The 19589-nt window shown below is 42.2% G+C and overlaps 1 protein-coding gene across 1 annotated transcript in view; it reads right to left on the bottom strand.

The window, feature by feature from the left end:
• The window catches only part of LOC144933140 (uncharacterized), a 47396-nt gene that overhangs the window by 20538 nt on the left and 7269 nt on the right, over window positions 1-19589 (bottom strand). The window contains exon 2 of the mRNA XM_078857726.1: window positions 5350-5433. Within this exon, the coding sequence (XP_078713852.1) occupies window positions 5350-5433 (84 nt within the window). The remainder of the gene's footprint in view (window positions 1-5349; window positions 5434-19589) is intronic.

The following is a 19589-nucleotide window of genomic DNA, read 5'->3' as shown; positions in this document are numbered from 1 at the left end:
TTATGCATTGGAGCTGTACATCAATAAATACTACCTTAAATACACAACTGGCCACGTCTGCCTCCAGTGCTGATGTTTTCACATGACACTGAATAATGTACTCATTATCTGGTAAGTCAGAGTTCTGTGTTTATGTGTGTGGATACCAGTGTGTGTATTGGGGAACTGTGGTGCAGTGGTTAGCGCACTGTGCTCTTGACACTGGATGAGTACAATGTCCCCAACTGAGCACAAGGCACGAATTATTTGCCAATGGACATCTTATAAATTGAAGCACATTTTTTAACTCGTATCTCATTTCAGCCAATGTAACAGCCCACAGAGGCATGTGTTTGCGAAGAAGAGCCACCATTGGATGTTATTTGTCTGCACGAATTAGCAGATGGTTTGCTTGGTACATAGCGTTCCTGGAATGACATTGCTGAAGGGGTGAGGCTGCGTTCCAGTGAACTCTGAACCATAAGGAAATTCCACTGGCAACAAAGCGGGTGGCACACGAAGTGTTTGTCACCAGTTTCTAGAACAATGACATGAATATATTAAGCGTATATTTAGTTGGAACTCAAGTTCCCATAAAGAAAGTGCGACGGCTGAGGACGTCACTTAACACAGACACCGAGTTATGCTTGGCTCAGCGGTCTCTTGTTACGAGGCCAAAACCTGGGTTACATCTGCAGTTTTGTGAACACAAACCCGACACTTTATACGACACTTAAATTTGCATACATAACACGAGTGAATGAGTCTAGAATTGTAATTAAACAAACCACAATACCGTACTGTCATAGAAAAATTGTGACAACGGCAGACACTCTTGTTGCATCCAAGCCAATACTGAGAACCATCTTTATCAAGTTAAACCAAGACTCCCACATTCTTCACCGTTACAGCGATACACAAAGAAGAATATCCCCCATTATAACCAAGTGCTGTACAATGTTGAGGCAAGTCCTGTTTGCGAGCACCTTTTTTAGGCCGGCACAGCACACAAGGGTGGGGTGCGGACGGCACCACAACTGACCACCTCTTTCTTATTCTTGGTTCTTTCGGTAAAGTCACGTAGAAGGGAAATAATAAAATAATACAAATAAAACATAATACAATAACATACGCTGCCAAGCTTAGCAGTGTTCATTAGGACGCTGTCTTTCCGACAGCTCTGTTCTTCACCTGAGGACGGCTGCTTGTGTTGTGGCCGAAACGTCGTGAGATTTTTATTTTATTATGTTTTATTTTTATTCTTTAATTATTTCCCTTCTACGTGACTTTACCGAAAGAGCCAAGAATATGCATCCCTGCAGTCACGAAAGTTTTAAATCGAAATTTCACCTCTTTCTTCTCCAGTGCTGATGCTTTCACATGACACTGGATAATGAGTACATTATCCAGCACACTGATCTCACCACTGAACCACACTGGTAGGCACACGTAAACGTAGAACTGACTCACCAGGCACTGCAAAGGCAACTATACACACTGACAAAAAACTCGGGGGGGGAACGGGGAGCTGTAATTTTTGTTTCATCAGTCGCAAAAATTAGTGAGTGATTTGTTTTAACCTTCATGTAAAATCTAATACAGTATGTCCCACAATCCAATAAAACGTGCACACACCACGCAATTATATAGTTTGGGTGGAATGTTAATTGTTGTATAAATATCAGGCCAGTATCTTAAAAAAAAACCTGACTAAGCAACTTAGGGCCGAGCCGTGCAAGAAGACGGTCCTACCCGGATACACGCCGTTGTTGAGTGGGCTTGTCTGCAGGCACGCAAGGTCAATGAGGGTAAAGGCCCCCGATTCAACACCACTTGGCACAAGCACGTCAAGCAAGAGGCACTGTTGTTGTACACGTATTTATTTATGTTCGGTGAACCGACCTCTTGGGAAACGTGAATTTGCGTTAGTCATTGGAAATAAGTACAGCTGCAGGGTGACGAACGTTTGGCGAGCTGCTGCCACCGCCGCCGCTGCGACTTGTTGTTGTTGTGGGACTCCGCTGTGTAATCGCCGTTGTAATGTTTTTTTTTTCCACATTACCATGTGCCAGACTGAATGAATTAGCACTCAAAATATGATGAGCATGCGAAGGCTGAGCAGGACAAGCTTTGCCAAACTGAATGTGACAAGCATGCCAAGTTAAAATCAACAAGCGTGCTAAGGCCACTGCACGTATTGATAATAATTGTGTAGAGCAAAGAAACACCGCGGTTTATCGTTTGCGTTAAATGGCAAACATTTCCAACCAACATAACTACGTTGCACTCTTTCAATGTTGCCATATTTAAGGGTTTTTTAACACGAAGGCTTCTGCGACCAATATCCATAATAGAAGTTTTTGGATTAGATCACGTAGATATTAATGTATCATTAAAACAACTCTTGATGTCCGCCTCATGATGTTCGTTATAATTACTGGTGAAACGCTGTACTCAAATTGTTAAAGTTGTGGGTTTACTCTCCAACGCACCGGTGTGCTGAACTAGTAACGAATTGGCATGTTTTGTTTATGTGACAAACCTTAACTAATTGGCTTCATGGCCTTGCGAGGGCTTGCTCCACATCATATTCAGGAGCCAAGTCAAATATCTGCTGATTGTTCCCTTTTATGTATACCTCCATCGCGATTGTGGAACTCCCTACTGGTGCCCCCTCACCCCAGTTGTGGGAATCTCCCTATCAGTGGAGATCAGCCTCTCGGAAAGTGTCATCTTTAAATCACGACTAAAAACCTATTTTTTAAAATATGAATCCGATTTAGTTTTGTTCCTCTTGGACTCTTATTCTTCCACCCAGTTATTTCTTTATTATCTTTCTTATTTTCATTCTCGGCACGTTGAGACTTTTGTGAAAGGCGCCTTATAAGTGCAAATTATTATAATTAAGTATCCTATGTTGAACAATGATATGTTGCGGCTTTCATTAAGTAACTCAGTTGCACATTGCGGTACCTCGCCATAAAAAAATCAATCCATTAATTTTCCTTGGTGTTCTTTACAATTGTATTGTGCGGCAGGCGTGCATTCAGCGACATGCTATGAGATTAAGTGTCCGTATGGAACTCTCACGAAGCATTGCACCACCCCCGCGTTAGAAAACGGCCACAGGAGGTGACATCACAGAACGACGGCACTTCCAAAGCCACTTCGAGTGACTTTTTCATCCTCACTCGGGGGGCGGTGTACTTACTCGCGTGCCCTATCTAGCACGGATAAAAATGGGCAACACATGCCGGTGATTTTTAAACCAATATTTTTGTTACAATTCTCACCGCTGGAATTAAATTTGAACGAGTGGGGGTTTTTGCTTTATCCCACAGGGTTTTTTTGCAGTTAGTGGTAACCAGACAGAAACCATCAACTCTCTGCACCGGAGAAATGAGCAACATGCGCACCATATACATCGTCACTGACACACAAACAAACCAGGCATCTAAAATTGGAAAAGAAAAAAAAATCAACAATATGTAAATAAATTTCCAAGCCGAGTGCCTAGAAATAAAACGACATTAGAAAAACCCCAACGTAACAAAAAAGACGCACACCCCGCACAAAACAAAGAATAAATAATTTTGTTGGTGACAATCCAGGCGATTGTTCTAAAGTTTTGAGGAAGGGCAGGCAAGCGGTCATTCTGCATTCCTATTCTTCCCATGAGTAAACACAGGCGCTGTTGTGTGCTGCGGTGGCGGGTGAGCAGCGTGGTGGATACGAGAGCACAAGTGAGCGACGGAAACCTTCGTATTCCAGGAAGCGCTAAACCTGCACAATGAACGTACCGCTGTATAAACGGCGCTTTGTGACGCTCGTGGCCGCCAGATGCTAGATAACGGTCGGCTTTTTTCCCGTTATAAATTATTAGCGCGCGGCGCAGTGGCGAGATGTTAACTGCCTCGCCTGGTACGCAGGAAGTCGTGGGGTCGATCCAAACCCTGACGCCTGTATATTTGGAGTTTGCGTGTTCTCCCCGTGGTCGCGTGGATTTTTCTCCCAGTCCTCTGGTTCTTCCCCCCACATTTAGAAACTTGCGTTTAGAGTATTTGGGGGCTCTGAATTTCAACACAAGTCACTTTGTTGAGCTGTCATTTGTGGCCAGGTCGCTTGTCTGAAAAAGTGGTTAATAGCTCAGTGGGCCTTACCTGCTAAAATTAAAAGTTTACACTATGGGAACCTCATTTGCCAGTAAAAATATGATAATTGGTTTTTTACCCTTCTATCTGGCAACAAAACTGACACCTTTTTACAAGGAGTCATGTTTGCATAGACCACAATACCTGCAGTCAGATGACGCCTTTTGGCGTCATCTGGTCCAACCCATGTGAGACTAGGCTCTAAGGAAAGCTGTCTCGGGTGTGGACCAATCAACTTCAAGGACAGTGCACATTATCAGAGTTATGTCTTTTGTTTGTATTATGACTGCAGGTATTGCGGTCTATGCAAACATGACTCCTTGTAAAAAGGTGTCAGTTTTGTTGCCAGATAGAAGGGTAAAAAACCAATTATTAAAAGTTTAGTTTACTCAGGCAGAGCGTGCCAAAATAAGTGATTGCCCACGTGATTGGTTGCTATGTTTACGTTTTTATAGAACATCTGGTAATCAACCAGCATTTGTTGAAAACAAGCCTGATTGATCTTGCTTATGAAACCCAGAAAGACAACTCCGTTGCAAGAGTTTGCTTGCATAAACAAATCTTTGATTGATATTACTGGTCTGTAAATCCAATAGGCTGATGGATTAAAACATATTTTATCCGTAAGTTCTGCTCATATATGTTTAAATCCAGTCGATTACATTACAACAATTTACAAGTAACTCATAGCCGGTAGGCAAGTTGCTGAAGTTGTCAAATGCATGCATTTTTACTCTTAACATTGAATGATAAAATTTCAGTTGTTCATGTACAGTATGTTGAACTGCTTTTTCACCGTACATAGCCAACCGTGCTAATCGGAGGTGCGGAGGAATGACACTAAACACAAAAAGCAGTTCTAGAGAAAATAGTTTTCAATCTAGATTTAAAAGTACATAGCTCCAGCGGCTTCCTAATTTCGGAAGGAAAAGCATTTCAGATGACCGCAGAAACGCGTCTGAAAGCGCGTGATGCAGTGACCATCGTTGTTTGATGGTCAGCTAAAAGCCAGCTGCTGTGAGGATTACCAGAGTTGGCGTGATGGCTTATGCTCTTTAACGAGATCAGCAAGGTATTGTGGTCATAAGTGGCAAGCACTGCGTGTAATGAGCGCGATCTTATTTTTTTTTAATGTAAGTGCGGCAACCGTTGCTCCAACTCTTTCTCCGTGTTTTTTTAATGAATGTCTGATGCGTGGCACTCTGTCCGGGGCAAGTACCTGTAGGCGAGGATGTGCTCTGCTCTTTCGTGACCAGAACCTCTCCAAGGAGTTCCTCCTTGACGTCCCATTCCACCTCGCCCTCTACAATCAAAAGCGGGGCACAGCGCACAGGGCACAAAGCACAAAACAAATTGTAAGGCACCGATCGTGGACCGTTCAAGAAACATTTACTGAATCCTGGCAGTGACCCAGATGTAAAAATCACATGGCAACACAGCAACCCAGAGTTGATGAGAGTGACATAGCAGGGTGACAACGTTTATAAATGTTTTTATTAGGAACTGAGCAGATAGCCGTGTTCACGTGTCACTTACGCTCCTCAGTAATCACCGGCCGCACACGTCACCCGTGCGATACCCATACGTAGCGATTACACGCGCACACTGCCTGGGCACATGTAGTAATGTGAGTGTCCTTCGTTTGATACATGCGTGTGGGGTTTATGTGTAAGCAGGGAGTGGTAGTGATTAGCACAGTGCAATATGACCCTGGAAACCCGAGTTCGATTCCCATTCACGACCAGTATTCGGTGGCCCTGAGACTCCCCTAGATCGACTCAGTCTTAATTGAGTACATGGTGAAATGTGTAAACATCAGCACTGTGGGACTCAATGGTAGCAGGGCGTGGTGCTGGCCACGCTTCCCCTCATATGCCATGGTGTCTTTGATATGTGCTGCCCAACATTCTCATGTCAGCCCCACTGGAGATCTTTGTCTTTGTGTAAATGAGTGCACACAATTGCCAGACAATGTGCTCACTTGAACAATATTTAAATGGTCATTTTTAATACCCTTACGGGGGATTTATAGCTTAAAGTATTATCATTAGAATGAACCAAAACAATAGCTATGGTTGAAACAGTTAAGGCAAGTAATTTGGAAATAACACATTTGTGGCTTACGGAGACTTCCCGGTTCCTTCTGGAAAGTCCCAGCGCAGTATTTATGACAGTTACACCCCAATAGACAAACACATCCTGTAGAAGCCATGCAAACTGTTGGGGCAAGGGCTGTGGGAAAGCACGACACAAGAGGGGATGTTGTAGCTGGCACCAAGGCCAGTCAGATGTTAATCCACAGTACAATGTGCTCATTTAAAGGCTGTGTTAAATTAGGGATAAGAGATCCAGACCAGGTTCAGACCTGTTTTCTCGGGGCAGGGATTTAACTGATGTGACCAGATTTGTAGTACTGGGTGCAAAAAACAAATTCCATCGCTTAATCGTTTCTTTCCCCCCACCTCACACCCACCCACCATCCCCCAACACACTGCACACGCTGGATGATGAAAACATACCTCTTTCAACATAATTTACTCATGTGAACATGCACTAGTATTCACAAGAATACTTCTCCCCAACTCCACCCGATGTGTTTCCACTTAGCAACGCAACCCAAGGTTAGGAAAGTGTTGATGCAAGACCAATGGTAAATTATAATGTAGGTGAAGGCTATGTTTGCCAGGACTGTGATTCTATGGAGGTTTGTGTGCCAGCCCTTATCTCAGGGTCATCAGATGGCCAATTAGGTAGATACACTGAACGACTTTACACACTGGCCAGTTTTACAAAAAACGTAACCCAAGCGCTTTGTTTGTGTACATGTGTTTGCATATGTTTACATGCATTATCGGTGGGACTCCTAAACGTAGTAGACCAATGCTAAATTTAGTTCAATAGTTAGAGTACTGACCCAGCAGCACCGAACTCCTGAGTTCAAATCTGGGGTTTTAGTCACTCAAGATTAAACCAGGTTCTCAAGTACAGCCGAGTTGATGTTCTCAGCCTGTTCGCCAATTTCTGCAAAAAAAACTACGATAAAAAATAAAATGTTTTTACTTTAGTTAGCTAAATTCCAACTTTGATAATTAATCAAAGTGTATCGCTTTTAGTGTCATGTGCCGTACATTTCTCCCATCGCAGGGCATATTTGAAAGTGCGTTTCTTCATGTGTGGACAGGAAAAGATCACTTGAAGACCGTTCAGAAGACGTTTTGTGAAACCTGCATTTTCTGCGGGGTAATTCTCTATCACGCAAGCCTGCGGTGCTTTGTGGGAGCTCTCAATTCATCATTTATCTCGTGGCATGGCACCAGTAGCTCAGTTGCAATATGATTGGGAAATATATTTTCTTTTTTATTCAATAGACAAGGGTAACTCGTGTGATAAGGACAATACCTCTGGGACTCCCACCGTCTGCTGTAAAAGTGTAAGTGCCCACTAAGGACAATTGCCTAAGCGGTCAAACCAAACCAAACCAAATGGTTTGATCTTTTTGACTTTACACATGCGCTTATGTTCGTACAGGCAAGTCATCGCATGTGTGTTTAAATACCTACACACACTAGTCCACACACTAATACTTTGCGCATGGATGTTTGAAAAAATGACAATGTTGTATTGCCTTTGATGTAGTGAAAAAATAGCTCAAGATATAATCTATAACAGGGATGTTTTTAAAACATTTGTAACCAATAATACCTTCTTCTAACCGCTGCCAATGTAATACGGCTTCGGTGATGGTGCACGCAAAAATAAATGGTGAAAGAGATTACAGGGGTGGGTGGATTGGCAGGGTCAGAGCATCGATAACTGCTTAGAGCTTACGTTTAAGTCTAGGGAGACACATATGAGTAAACTTGGTTCTCAAGTGGAGTTAAGTTGATGCTTTCAGCCTGGCCACCAATGACTGAACTAATAACCCATCACCACGTGACATTTAGTCTTCCACTGAATTTAGTCAAATGCCAGCCCGAGCAATTCAAAACGTGAGTATGTCACACGACGACAAACGTTCCTCTCATAGCAGGACGTTTTCAAAAGTGTGCTCCCCTGGTATATGGAATAAAGTAGTTCGCAGAGATCTCATAAGTAGTTTTGCAACAATATATCCTTTTGTGGGACTGTTCTCGAACACAGTAATTGCACTGCCCTGTGAGCCTTCCAAATGGATTATTTGCCTCATGATATGAAGCCGAAAGCAAAGCTGGGTTAAAATATGGAAGAAAATAAAAATAAAATACTGAAAGGTTTCATACATCACCATGCTACTGGAGATACATTGTGTCTATGGGTACAACCACTCCAGATTTGGGAGGTCAGTTGCAATCTAGGGTGCAATACCCAAGCTATATATAACTTAAATGTCATAGGTACAAGGAATTACTTAGAATGTGTAATATAAGTGAACGTTCAGCAACTGAATACACAAGAGGCCAGTATGTGTAAGCAGTCAACCAATACTCTGAGCTTTCACAACGATGTCACTGTTAAACCAAAGCACCGATTGCCTGGGATTAATACTGACTTTGCACAGCTTGCAAACACCGTGCTGCTATAAATCGGTGAAGTAGACATGCCATTGTGCAACCTCGCCATACAGCATGTGGATAAGCTACATTGGCACAAATTCCGAGATATGAAGCACCTCGGGCACACACACATATAATCTCGTCAAACATAAAGCACCTTCTGTCAACATACAAAGGTCACGATAGCACAAGCAGGATTTAAAAAAAAATATATAATATATAAATCGTGAAAGCCCTTGCGTGGGCAATGTTCCACATCCAATAGGTCTTGAACGATGTCGTTTAGAAATCATTCCGCGATGCTTCGCTTGAAATTTTGTATTCGAGAAAACGTGTGCTTGGAGGGGTACTGAGCACGTGAAAAACATAAACAATATTGGTAATTCAGGGCATTACTATGGCTTGGAGAACTCAAGTCAAAAACATAATTACGTTCGTAAAAGTACGTGGGCTAGTGCAGGATACGTGCTTGAAGGGTTATATAATGGCCCGCGGTTGAGAATAATGATGATGATTTGAAGCTTTCGTGACTGCAGGAATCCATACTCTTTGGTTCTTTCGATAAACTCACATTATCATAGCTACTTCCGTGCCCAGTTACATGCTAATTCCTCACTTTAACATCACGAGACCCAGCCACTCCTTTATAACCCTTGGGCTACACCCATTTCAAACCTTTAAAACAGTCTGCATCAGCAGCAGGCCATGCTTTCCCACCTGATGACGGAGGCTTGTGTTGCGCCCGAAACGTCGTGATTTATTTTATTTTTATGCCTACGTGACTTTACCGAAAGAACCAAAGAGTAATAATGATGAGAATAATGATGGAGTGTCAGCCAAGTTACATCCACCATGGATATGGAACGATGGAAATCAGCTCGTGTGTAGGGGGCTAGGTGCATTGGTACATCACAATACATTTCGATTTAAAGCTTTCGTGACTGCAGGGATTCATCTTCTTGGTTCTTTCGGTAAAGTCACGTAGAAGGGAAATAATAAAATAATAAAAATTAAACATAATAAAATAATTCTCACGACGTTTCGGCCACAACGCAAGCAGCCGTCCTCAGGTGAAGAACAGGGCTGTCGGGAATACAGCGTCTGAATGGCTGATGGGTTTTTTGGATATTCCCAACAGACCTGTTCTTCACCTGAGGACGGCTGCTTGCGTTGTGGCCGAAACGTCGTGAGAATTATTTTATTGTGTTTTATTTGTATTATTTTATTATTTCCCTTCTACGTGACTTTACCGAAAGAACCAAGAAGATACATCGCAATAGTTTTGCGGAGGAATTCCTCCAGCATTGGACTGATCGTGGCTGATGATGATAACGACACAAACGTTTTCTTTCCTCGGGTGTGCGGTTGCAATGAAAGCTCACACGTGACATTGTTCATGAGAAACAGTATTCATTTTAACAAGTGTATCATTATGTAATTCACGTTTTTCTAAGCAATGTGAATAAGGAATACATTGAACACTCACTACCAGTCCGTGAGCTCCTGAACACCTCACGGAAAGCAGTCTTACGTGGCATCTAGACATCGTATTTTCTCAACATGAAGCCAAGAGACAATAAGGATCCTAAAACGTAAACATAGATGTCGAAAATGAGATACAACGCTTGTTATTTTTATGGGTTCATCCGTCAAATATTCTTTGTAACACCAATTAAACTACTCTCATCCATGGTAATATATGTGAATCCTAGTATCTACATCCCCTAATCAATCCACAAAATTCACATTAACCACGTTTTTCATGGATCAGAGCAATGTAGAAACATCCGATTATCCACATGCATCCATGGCTAAGAGGCACACCCAGACATGGTTACTGTGAGCACGAAATTCAGATACTGGGAGACGTGCAGGAAACCCATCTGATTATTCACGTTTGTCAAACATTCGTTGGTTTCGCCGCAATCGCTAAATTCATCCTATTATCCGTACATTCTCACGCCTAAGAACTGCATGGAAAATTCATCCTGTAAGCCATATTTATCTGTGAGCCACCGCGCCTATTATGCGTGCATTATCACAGATAACAGGAGCTGCATGGCAAATTCATCCTATTAGCCACATTTATCTGTGAGTCTCCACGTGGTTAGCAGGAATTTATATGGGGAAAAAACACGGATAATGAAATGCGCATCGTTGTGGCTTGTAGGAGTGAGTGTAGGGGGAAGGTCAAGAGACGCCTAGAGGCCCTCCACCGCCAATTGTTCCGTGTCTAACAATTACCAGGTGTGCGTGGCGACTGTTGTAATGCCTTATTTATTATCCCCATCATCAGATACTCTCCATGCAGTGTCATGTTGAAGCAGCGTCGAATAAACTATCAGATTCAGGAATCACATGCCTTTCATATTACTACGAACCCGAGGCAAAGTTTAGTTTAACCGTAAATCTTACTAATGAGCATTACAAACACAAAGTATGCCATTGCTTGCATTCATGCATGCTTAGCAGAATTTCGACTCAATATTTGCCTCGCTATGTAGCTCTTGTACAAACATCCTGGCAAGAGCAGAAACATTCCTGCTATTATGTCAGTAAAGATTATTATTGCAATACTAGCAAAAGTTATATTTTACATCAAAACAACAGACACCCCCAACTGCTCTGACGATACTGCATTGTTTTGAAACTTGTTCTGCTTGGTTCTGTTATTTTTGGTTTAAACGTTGGTAAGACTTGTCAGCATTCATCAGTGGAAATAATTCAAATAGATTTAAAGTAAGATAATGTATCAAAACTTTTGTTTGGCACGCTTACAGAGTCAACGTCAATGCAGCGTAAGGAAGAAATACTTTTCGGATTTTAGATGCACTCTCCCGGCTTTACTTTATTAAACCTATTCTACAACGGTGTTATTACGAGTGTAATTGCAGCTGCTTTATTTACTCGAGGGCAGCCCCTCCTACAGACGGATTACCATTGCACTCACCTGACTCATGTCAAAAACTCCCCCCACTCACCTGGCACTCACCACTCAACAGACAACATCTCCAACTCCCTGGAGAAAGATACTCACTCGACACTGCTTTCTCACCACTCACTATGCACCAACCAATCAATGAAGACTGACCAACACCAGGGAGTGGAACATCTAAATTCCTTAAATTCCCCACTTCTAATAATCATCTACCTAATTAACACATTTCATTTATGACTTCACATGAGAGTCCTTCCCACCACCTACCCCACTTAGTTGATATGAGCATGCAGTATGTTCCAGACTGGTGCAAAATTTTACTCCGTTCAACTGGAGAGGTGGGCTAAACGGGCCAAGTAACCTTCAGTGATGACAGACCGACACCGCGGAGTGTTCCGATTGGTCAGTGATGGCAGAATCATTTGAATGTATAGATTAGGCATTGGAGATGGGCATGAATTAATTAACTTTATGGTGGTACCCCGGGGTACCATAGTACCCCGGCTATCGCATAATGTCCGTGATGCAGTCATTTTGTCTGTTGATGGTCGGCGATGCGGCAATCGACTCATCTTGACGAGCTGTACACGATGCACTATTCAAAGTTGCATTTAATTGTTTAAGATGTTTTTTTCTTACCCTGACTTGACCACAACTGTTATTATGGGCCTTGTGGCACTAGTTCTGGAGTAAAATCCCGGTTCTACGCAGCTTTCTCTGGATTAATACAGCACTACTTTGTGGAATGTCAGCAAGAGTTATCCCATTGAGGGAATGGCCCCTGCCATGGGAAATAGCAATGCCAAATGTCTACTAAAATGCATTCATTCTGAACTTATTTCGCACCGTACGTAACCAACTGTGCTCATTGGAAGTATAGGGATGAGCACCACACTACACCATTTGTGTGTGGGAATACTTCGGCTTTTTAACGAAAAGCACACTTCCCTAATTTTGTCACCTTAGCCTCTCACATACATAGTCTATTGTGAATATCATTGAATAGAAGTTACCGCTTGCTTCGGCGGACACTATAATACACAGTAATTCCATTTGCCACCCGGTGTTTCGCAGGCTCTATGATGCCCCCCCAAGTAAACCAAATTGCACTGAGCACTTAGCTGCCCAATAAAGCTATGAACCTTTCAACCGTGCGAACCAGCTCATGTCAGCCACCGAGTCAAAGGGGAAGGGCACGACTAGACACACAGGGGGGCATTCGAGACAAATGGCAGCTTGTGTGAGTAAGCCCGATGTCATTTACCGGTGAATGTGCAACATAGGGGAACGTGCAATCTCTCACCACAGGGTGCTTGAAAATCACTGTCCAAGCTAAACCCGTGCATAAAGCGCTACTGTTTCCGGCCTTGTATCGGATTATGAGTTGGCATCCAGATTGTAATACGCGACACTTTGCTGACAATGTTGTCTACTGGCTGCAGAGTTCAATGGGCTTCACTTAGTAAATAAACTTCGGAATTTCTAAACTTCCGAAACTTAAAAAAATGTCCGTATCATTGTTATCCTGAAATATGTTAATTTCAATACACCCTGGGTCTAGTTATGACACATTTGACTTTGCCACCCGTATGGGGTTTTCCCCCCATACTACACAGTGTGTGTTTTCACGGAAGTGAGAGAGGCGCTATATGGAAATAACCTTATTGTGATGAATAATAATTAAATGTTGTCAGCCAAATATTTGAACATATACATCTTTAAGATAATACGAATAGTACTGTATAGAATGACAAAATAAAATAAAGTATGCTTGAGTTAAATGCTGTATAAAAAATTACATAACAGTATTGTACTTTAACTAAGTTAACAACAATACTAAAGTAACAGACACTATGCATACATCAAACATATTGTTACATCTTAATGTGAATTGGGGTTTCAGGCGTTGAACTACATGATTATATTTTTCCGTTGAATAAATAACTGTCTGTACACTCGTCCATGACTAACACACAGCCACCATCCCACGCAATAAATTTCACAACGTAATATCTGGGTGACATCTTATAGAAGCCAGACATTATTTACGTGTAGCAGTGAAAAGGGAAATTCCTCTTGTGCAATAGAAATGTTGAAATCGTCCTACCATGCTCAAGAAAAAGTACAGAGTACGAAACATTCCCATACAATACGAACATGCTACGTATTTTTTAAGGGGTTACTATCTGAACCTGACGTTGGACAAACACATTTTTGTGATCAAACATTTAGAGGTATTTGATTCAGTGGCAACCGATGCAAGTCACCCAGGCTCTTACAAACCAAGGCCTCAATAAAATACGTAGGAAATTCTAAATGAAAAAGGCTTTATAAAAGATGCAATGATTATACTGACATTACACAAAGCAACACAAATAAAAACACACCGAAGAGTAACGCAAGGAGACTCTGGCAAAGGCTTTTTTCACAGCGACGTTTGAAGATATTTACAGAAAATTTAATTGCTGAAAATTAAGACCAACACAAATTGAGATGGTATGAAGCAACTCGGATACCCCGACAACAGTCGTTACAGCAACCAATGTATATTAATCACAGGAAATAATTGAACAGGAAAAATACGTTAACGAGTCATGGACAACAGATTCACCGAACAAATAAACTAACAACTGTTGGATGGAAATAAGTGTAAACAAACTGCATTTGTGTACCTTGGTCAATGATTGAAGATGGATTGAGAGCAAAACAATGAAATATAAAGCCACTTGGGAGAGCTGGCTGGAGTGAATTTGTCAATGAAAAGCAACACACAATACCCCTTTTTTTAAATCAGTGCATAGATAATACCTGCTGTGACAATTGGATCATAAAAAGGGGCTCAAATGGTGATTCTTACAAAAACAAACCTGGAGAGATGCAAGCCGGAAATCACACTGAGAGGCAGAAAAGGGAATCCCTCGATCAGAGAAATACAAATCAGAGACGTAATAGTGACTTGGGTGGGATTCTAGATTTGAAGTTTTCGTGACTGCAAGGATTCATAGTCTTTGGTTTTTTCGGTAAAATCACAAGCCTTCGTCATCATTGATGACGGAGGCTTGTGTTGCTTCCGAAACATCGTGAGTTAATCTATTTTACATTTTTACCTACGTGACTTTACCTAAAAAACCAAAGAGTACTTGGGTGGGAAACATCGTTAATAGGAATGACGGCCGATGGACGAGACTGGTGACAGAGTGGAAACCAGGGGAGGGATCTTGCCTAAGAGGATGAGATGGAGTGACGTGATGAGTTGAATATGGTGAACAAAATAGACTGTTGTATCGCAGAGCCTTGGGGAGTGGTGACGACATGGGGAGGACTTCATCCAGCAGTGGATAGAACATGAACAATTTGCCATTTACTTTAATATACTATTTATATAATGTGTCCGACCAGTATTCAAATCTTGACCATATTTGGCCATTCAGAGTGCATCCTGATGACAACAGCGCTAACGCACACAGACACCCCACGACATCCTGCCCATCAGATGGAAACATTCCTTCCGCTGTTTTTACAGGAAATGCCTTTCAGGTGTGTCGATCACATTAAACTCAAATGACTTATGGATTTACGTAGACGTCTGTAATAAGGATACGCCTAATGTGCAATGCTTTATGAAAAAAAACTCCCTCTGGCGCAACGACAACCACCAGGGTGGAGTTTTCTTGAAGGAAGCTTGCACAAAGGTAGCAGCTGCATTGTCACCTGCACCAGCAATGTGTGGTGGGGGAAGCAGTGAGAGGACAGACAGCACGCCTCCAGTCGAGGGCACTGTCACATCCTTGGTGAGAATGCTGTGTTTCATCTGTGCACGTAGGACTGTGCTCGCAGGCTATGATATACGCGGTCTCTCGCCAACTCGGCAGCATTGCCGAAGAGATGCACCGTTTTCTTGATTCTTTCGGTAAAGTCACATGACTTTACCGAAAGAACCAAGAAGATGAATCCCTGCAGTCACGAAAGCTTTAAATCGAAATTTTAGACGCACCGTTCAATTGGAGGTCCCCTTGCCGTGCAGCAACTACGGCGGGTCAGGGTCTAAAGTCAAAACCCCACTGACACGTGGGATATTGGCCAAGGGGCAAGCACTGTAAATAAAGCTACGGGAGGGAGGTTTCTTGCCCACAATAACGACTTTAATTGCTTTTTAAACATACCTCCACAGCTGTATAGACCCAGACTGATGTTGATTGCATATAGAGCAGGGGTCGGCAACCAACATAACAAGGGCCATTTTTTTTCTTTTAAATTCGGTAAAACAAAGAAAAACCCTCAATATATTTTCTAGGTGATGTGAATGAGCCGCATGGAGGCTCCGGAGCCGCAGGTTGCCTATCCCGAACGTAGATGGACCGGCCACTGTCACGGTTTGTCACAGAAGCTTCGCGATGCTTTCCATTTCGTGTGCTGATCTGCGACCATGTCCAGCCGTTTTTGTCAATCCACTGCTGCACGAGGACCTCGCCACGTTGTGCGAGTTGCAGCAGTTGCTTGACCATACTTCACAACGCCGGTCCAGTGGGTTGGCAAGGGAGGTGCCCTGCACTGGTGCAGAGAGCACAGAAGTATGGTACAACAACGGACGGATTTGGCTGCCTTCTGATGACCACCACACAGCCATGCAACGTAACTAGGCCACAAGTAATCCCTGTTCAATCGAGCAACGGGGGCGAGGGGGGGCCGCTCACCTCCATCGGCAGCTCTGAGCCTGTCATGGAAAGTCCACATTCCCATGGCAGGGTGCCCGTCTTACATATAACGATATAAATAGATAATATTTCTGTATTTTTAATGCACTTGTGATCCATCATGAGTGTCTAGACGTGGCAAGGAAACACACTGAGAATTGAATGACAAGAGAGCAGAATTGAAAACTTTGATCTTATTTTTCACAATTGATGGGAGTGCTTGTGAATGGGCCACTGTTAAGATGGAAAGACGATTTTTGATTGTGTCATGAAAAGTGAAATTGAATTCTGGTTTGAATGTTTTGAAAGTTGGTGAAATAAACTCCTTCTGCAATATTAATTATTCCACTGTTGGATGAAGGTCTCCTGTCACCATTGCTGGTGATGGGGATTGTTTTGAATATGTTTCACAATGCTGACCAGTAGGTAGGGGCAAGGGCAGGACCAGTTTGTAAATCGCTGGGCCACTGATGATAGCTGTGGTTGAACTCAGGTTGGTGAGTTAATACCACAGTGTACAATTCACTAGCGCCACCACTCCCCAAATTAGTAACCTATAATATTCACTTAAGTTACATTTTATAGAAGCCAGACATTATTTACATCATAGATGTTCAAGGGGGAATGTGTGTGACTTTACCGAAAGAACCAAAGAGTATGGATCCCTGCAGTCACGAAAACTTCAAATCTAGATTGATCTAAGTTCAGTTTAGTCCAGTTTTTTTTTCTTGAAGTAATCGTAGTAACTGTTTCACATTTGAAAAATAACCTCCGGCAAAACCCAACAAGGATGCCATCAGTGGAGCCTCGCCATCCTGCAATGCCCCTGCGGGTAATTTTTGTACCGAGTCGTTTGAATACAAAGCGATTTATCTTCTTCACTTTTATGTCTCTTGACTCAAATAGTAATGGGTTTCATTATTTTCACGGTACGCTCTTGTAGTCTATAACCACGGTTTATCACATTTAGATGGTTCAAGTATAAAAGTCCCCACAATACAGGGTCTTATCTTATCTTAAATAGATTTATACGGCGCCTAAGTCCGAGGTGCTTAACATTTTTTGAAAAAAATGTACGTAAGATGCAAGTGGTTAAAATAAAGAGTGGCGTTATTATAAGTGGTGATATAGTTATGGTGACAGGAGGACAAGTGGGAGTGGATAAGGAGGGTTGGCGTAGGGGTCATGATAGGGGTTGGGGTAGGCGTAGTGATAGGGGTAAAGGTGATGATAGGGGTTCGGGTAGTGGTAGGGGTAGTGATAGGGGTAAAGGTTATGATAGGGGTTGGGGTAGTGGTATGGATAGTGGTAGGGGTAGTGAAAGGGGTAAAGGTGATGACAGGGGTTGGGGGATAAGCCCGGTCGTAGTTGGGGGGCGTTGGCAAGGAGTAGCAGTAGCAGGGGTTTTTTTTAAGGGAGGAACGGAAGCATGTTAGTGAAGATGATTGTATTATATTCCGTGGGAGTTTTTGTTCCAGTGAAGGGGAGCAAGAAGGAAACATGAACAAGAGCGAGACTGGGTGCAGGGCGAGGGAGGCACAGAGAGGGAGGCAGTAGATACTGGGAGCAGACTTGTAAGTGTCACCACCCACAATGCTCCATTTGTCATGATTTGGGCTGGGAATTTAATCCAATAATGAAACAAATTTCGTCCCATTTTGTTATCTTATATATATTTTATTTAATTGGCAGAGGTTTGTGTTTTCTCTATTAGCCTAAATGTAACACTAGTATTTAAATAACATATAATGTATTGATTAATTATAATAATGTGGAATGACCAGTCTTTAAATGTGATATCATCATGAGTTGAACGTGGCCAGGTTTTGGTCACCCCCATCAATAACTATATTCAAGTCAGTGCTGTTTGATTACGGAGTATCTGCATGTTGGGAAATTCAATGTCTATTATATTCAACTTGTGATTTAAACTAATATGATGTATGACTTGAACTGTCATCTACAAATTATGAAAATAGTAACCTCTATTTTATAAAGCACCTTTCATATTGAAGTATCTCAAAGTGCTGTCCGTAAAACATAAAACTCTACTCACAAGTATGGTTAAAATCTAAGCTGATAATAGCGTTAATATCAATAACTACACTCGCAATTCCAATAAGTATTCTGATGAAAGTGAATAATAATAATTATTACAGAGTAATCGAATCGGACAACAATAGTTTTCTTTTTTATATTAAGTTACGGGGAAAGACGTGATTTAAAGAGTTAAACAGACTCAGAATCCCTAATGGACTGAGGAAACTGATTCCACAATCTCGGAGCCTGCCTGCAGAAGGCTCTTAGTGGATTGTATTGTGGGTGGAGGATATTAGGTCCTTAATAAAGAGGATAATGTTGTACACAAAAGAGAGCCTTGAGAAACGCCAGAGTTAAATGGTGAAAGCATCCAAGTGGCTACCATCAACTGCAGTATATATTGACCCATCAGTTAGGAAGCGAGAAATCCAGGTTTTCTGGTTATAGTGGATGCTAAACGATGGTAGCTTGTCAAATAGTGTACCGCGATGGCAAGATAGTGTCGTGGTGGCGAGATGTTAATTACCTCGCCTGATATACAGGAGGCCGTGGGTTCAATCCCAATCCTGACGCCTGTTTATTTGGAGCTTGCATGTTCTCTCCGTGGTCATTTGAATTTTTCTCCGGCTTCTCCGTTTTTCCCCTCCACATTTTCAAACATGCGTTTGTAGTATTTGGCTGCTATACATTTCCACGTGATGAGCCACTTCGTTGAGCTCTGATTTGTGGCCAGGTCGCTTCTGAAAAGGAGCTTAATAGCGCAGTGAGCCTTACCTGGGGAAATTAAATAAATAAAAATAGTTACAAAAAATAGTGTGTGATGCCAGGAATGATTAAATGCTTTCGAAATGCCAAAGACTACGATCATAGACTTTCCAAAATATTAAATGCTTGAGCCCCAAACTTGAGTTAGATCAGCCGACAGGTCACCTGTAGAGTACGCTTGAAGGCACCCATACTGATGATACCTAAGTAATGATGACTGCAAGTGATGGTGAAGCAAGATTAGAGAATAATTATATGTGATTGTTTACATTTGTGTCAGCAAAAAAGTAAGCAAATTATTTTATTGGAGGAAAGTAGAAAAACTAGATCACATAAGATCGAAACCAGTGGAATAGATCTCAAGCTGTGGGCGGTGGGAAATAGAGACAAACTCCACCTTTGAACCGGAAAGAGTGACCAAGGCAGGCAACATTAATGTTGGCAGGCAACATTAAAGTGTGAGGTCAGGTGATGGTGAAATTTGAGTTTC

Source organism: Lampetra fluviatilis, chromosome 6 (genome assembly GCF_964198595.1).
Source record: "Lampetra fluviatilis chromosome 6, kcLamFluv1.1, whole genome shotgun sequence".
NCBI classification, from domain to species: domain Eukaryota; kingdom Metazoa; phylum Chordata; class Hyperoartia; order Petromyzontiformes; family Petromyzontidae; genus Lampetra; species Lampetra fluviatilis.
This window is presented reverse-complemented; position numbering and strand designations above follow the sequence as displayed.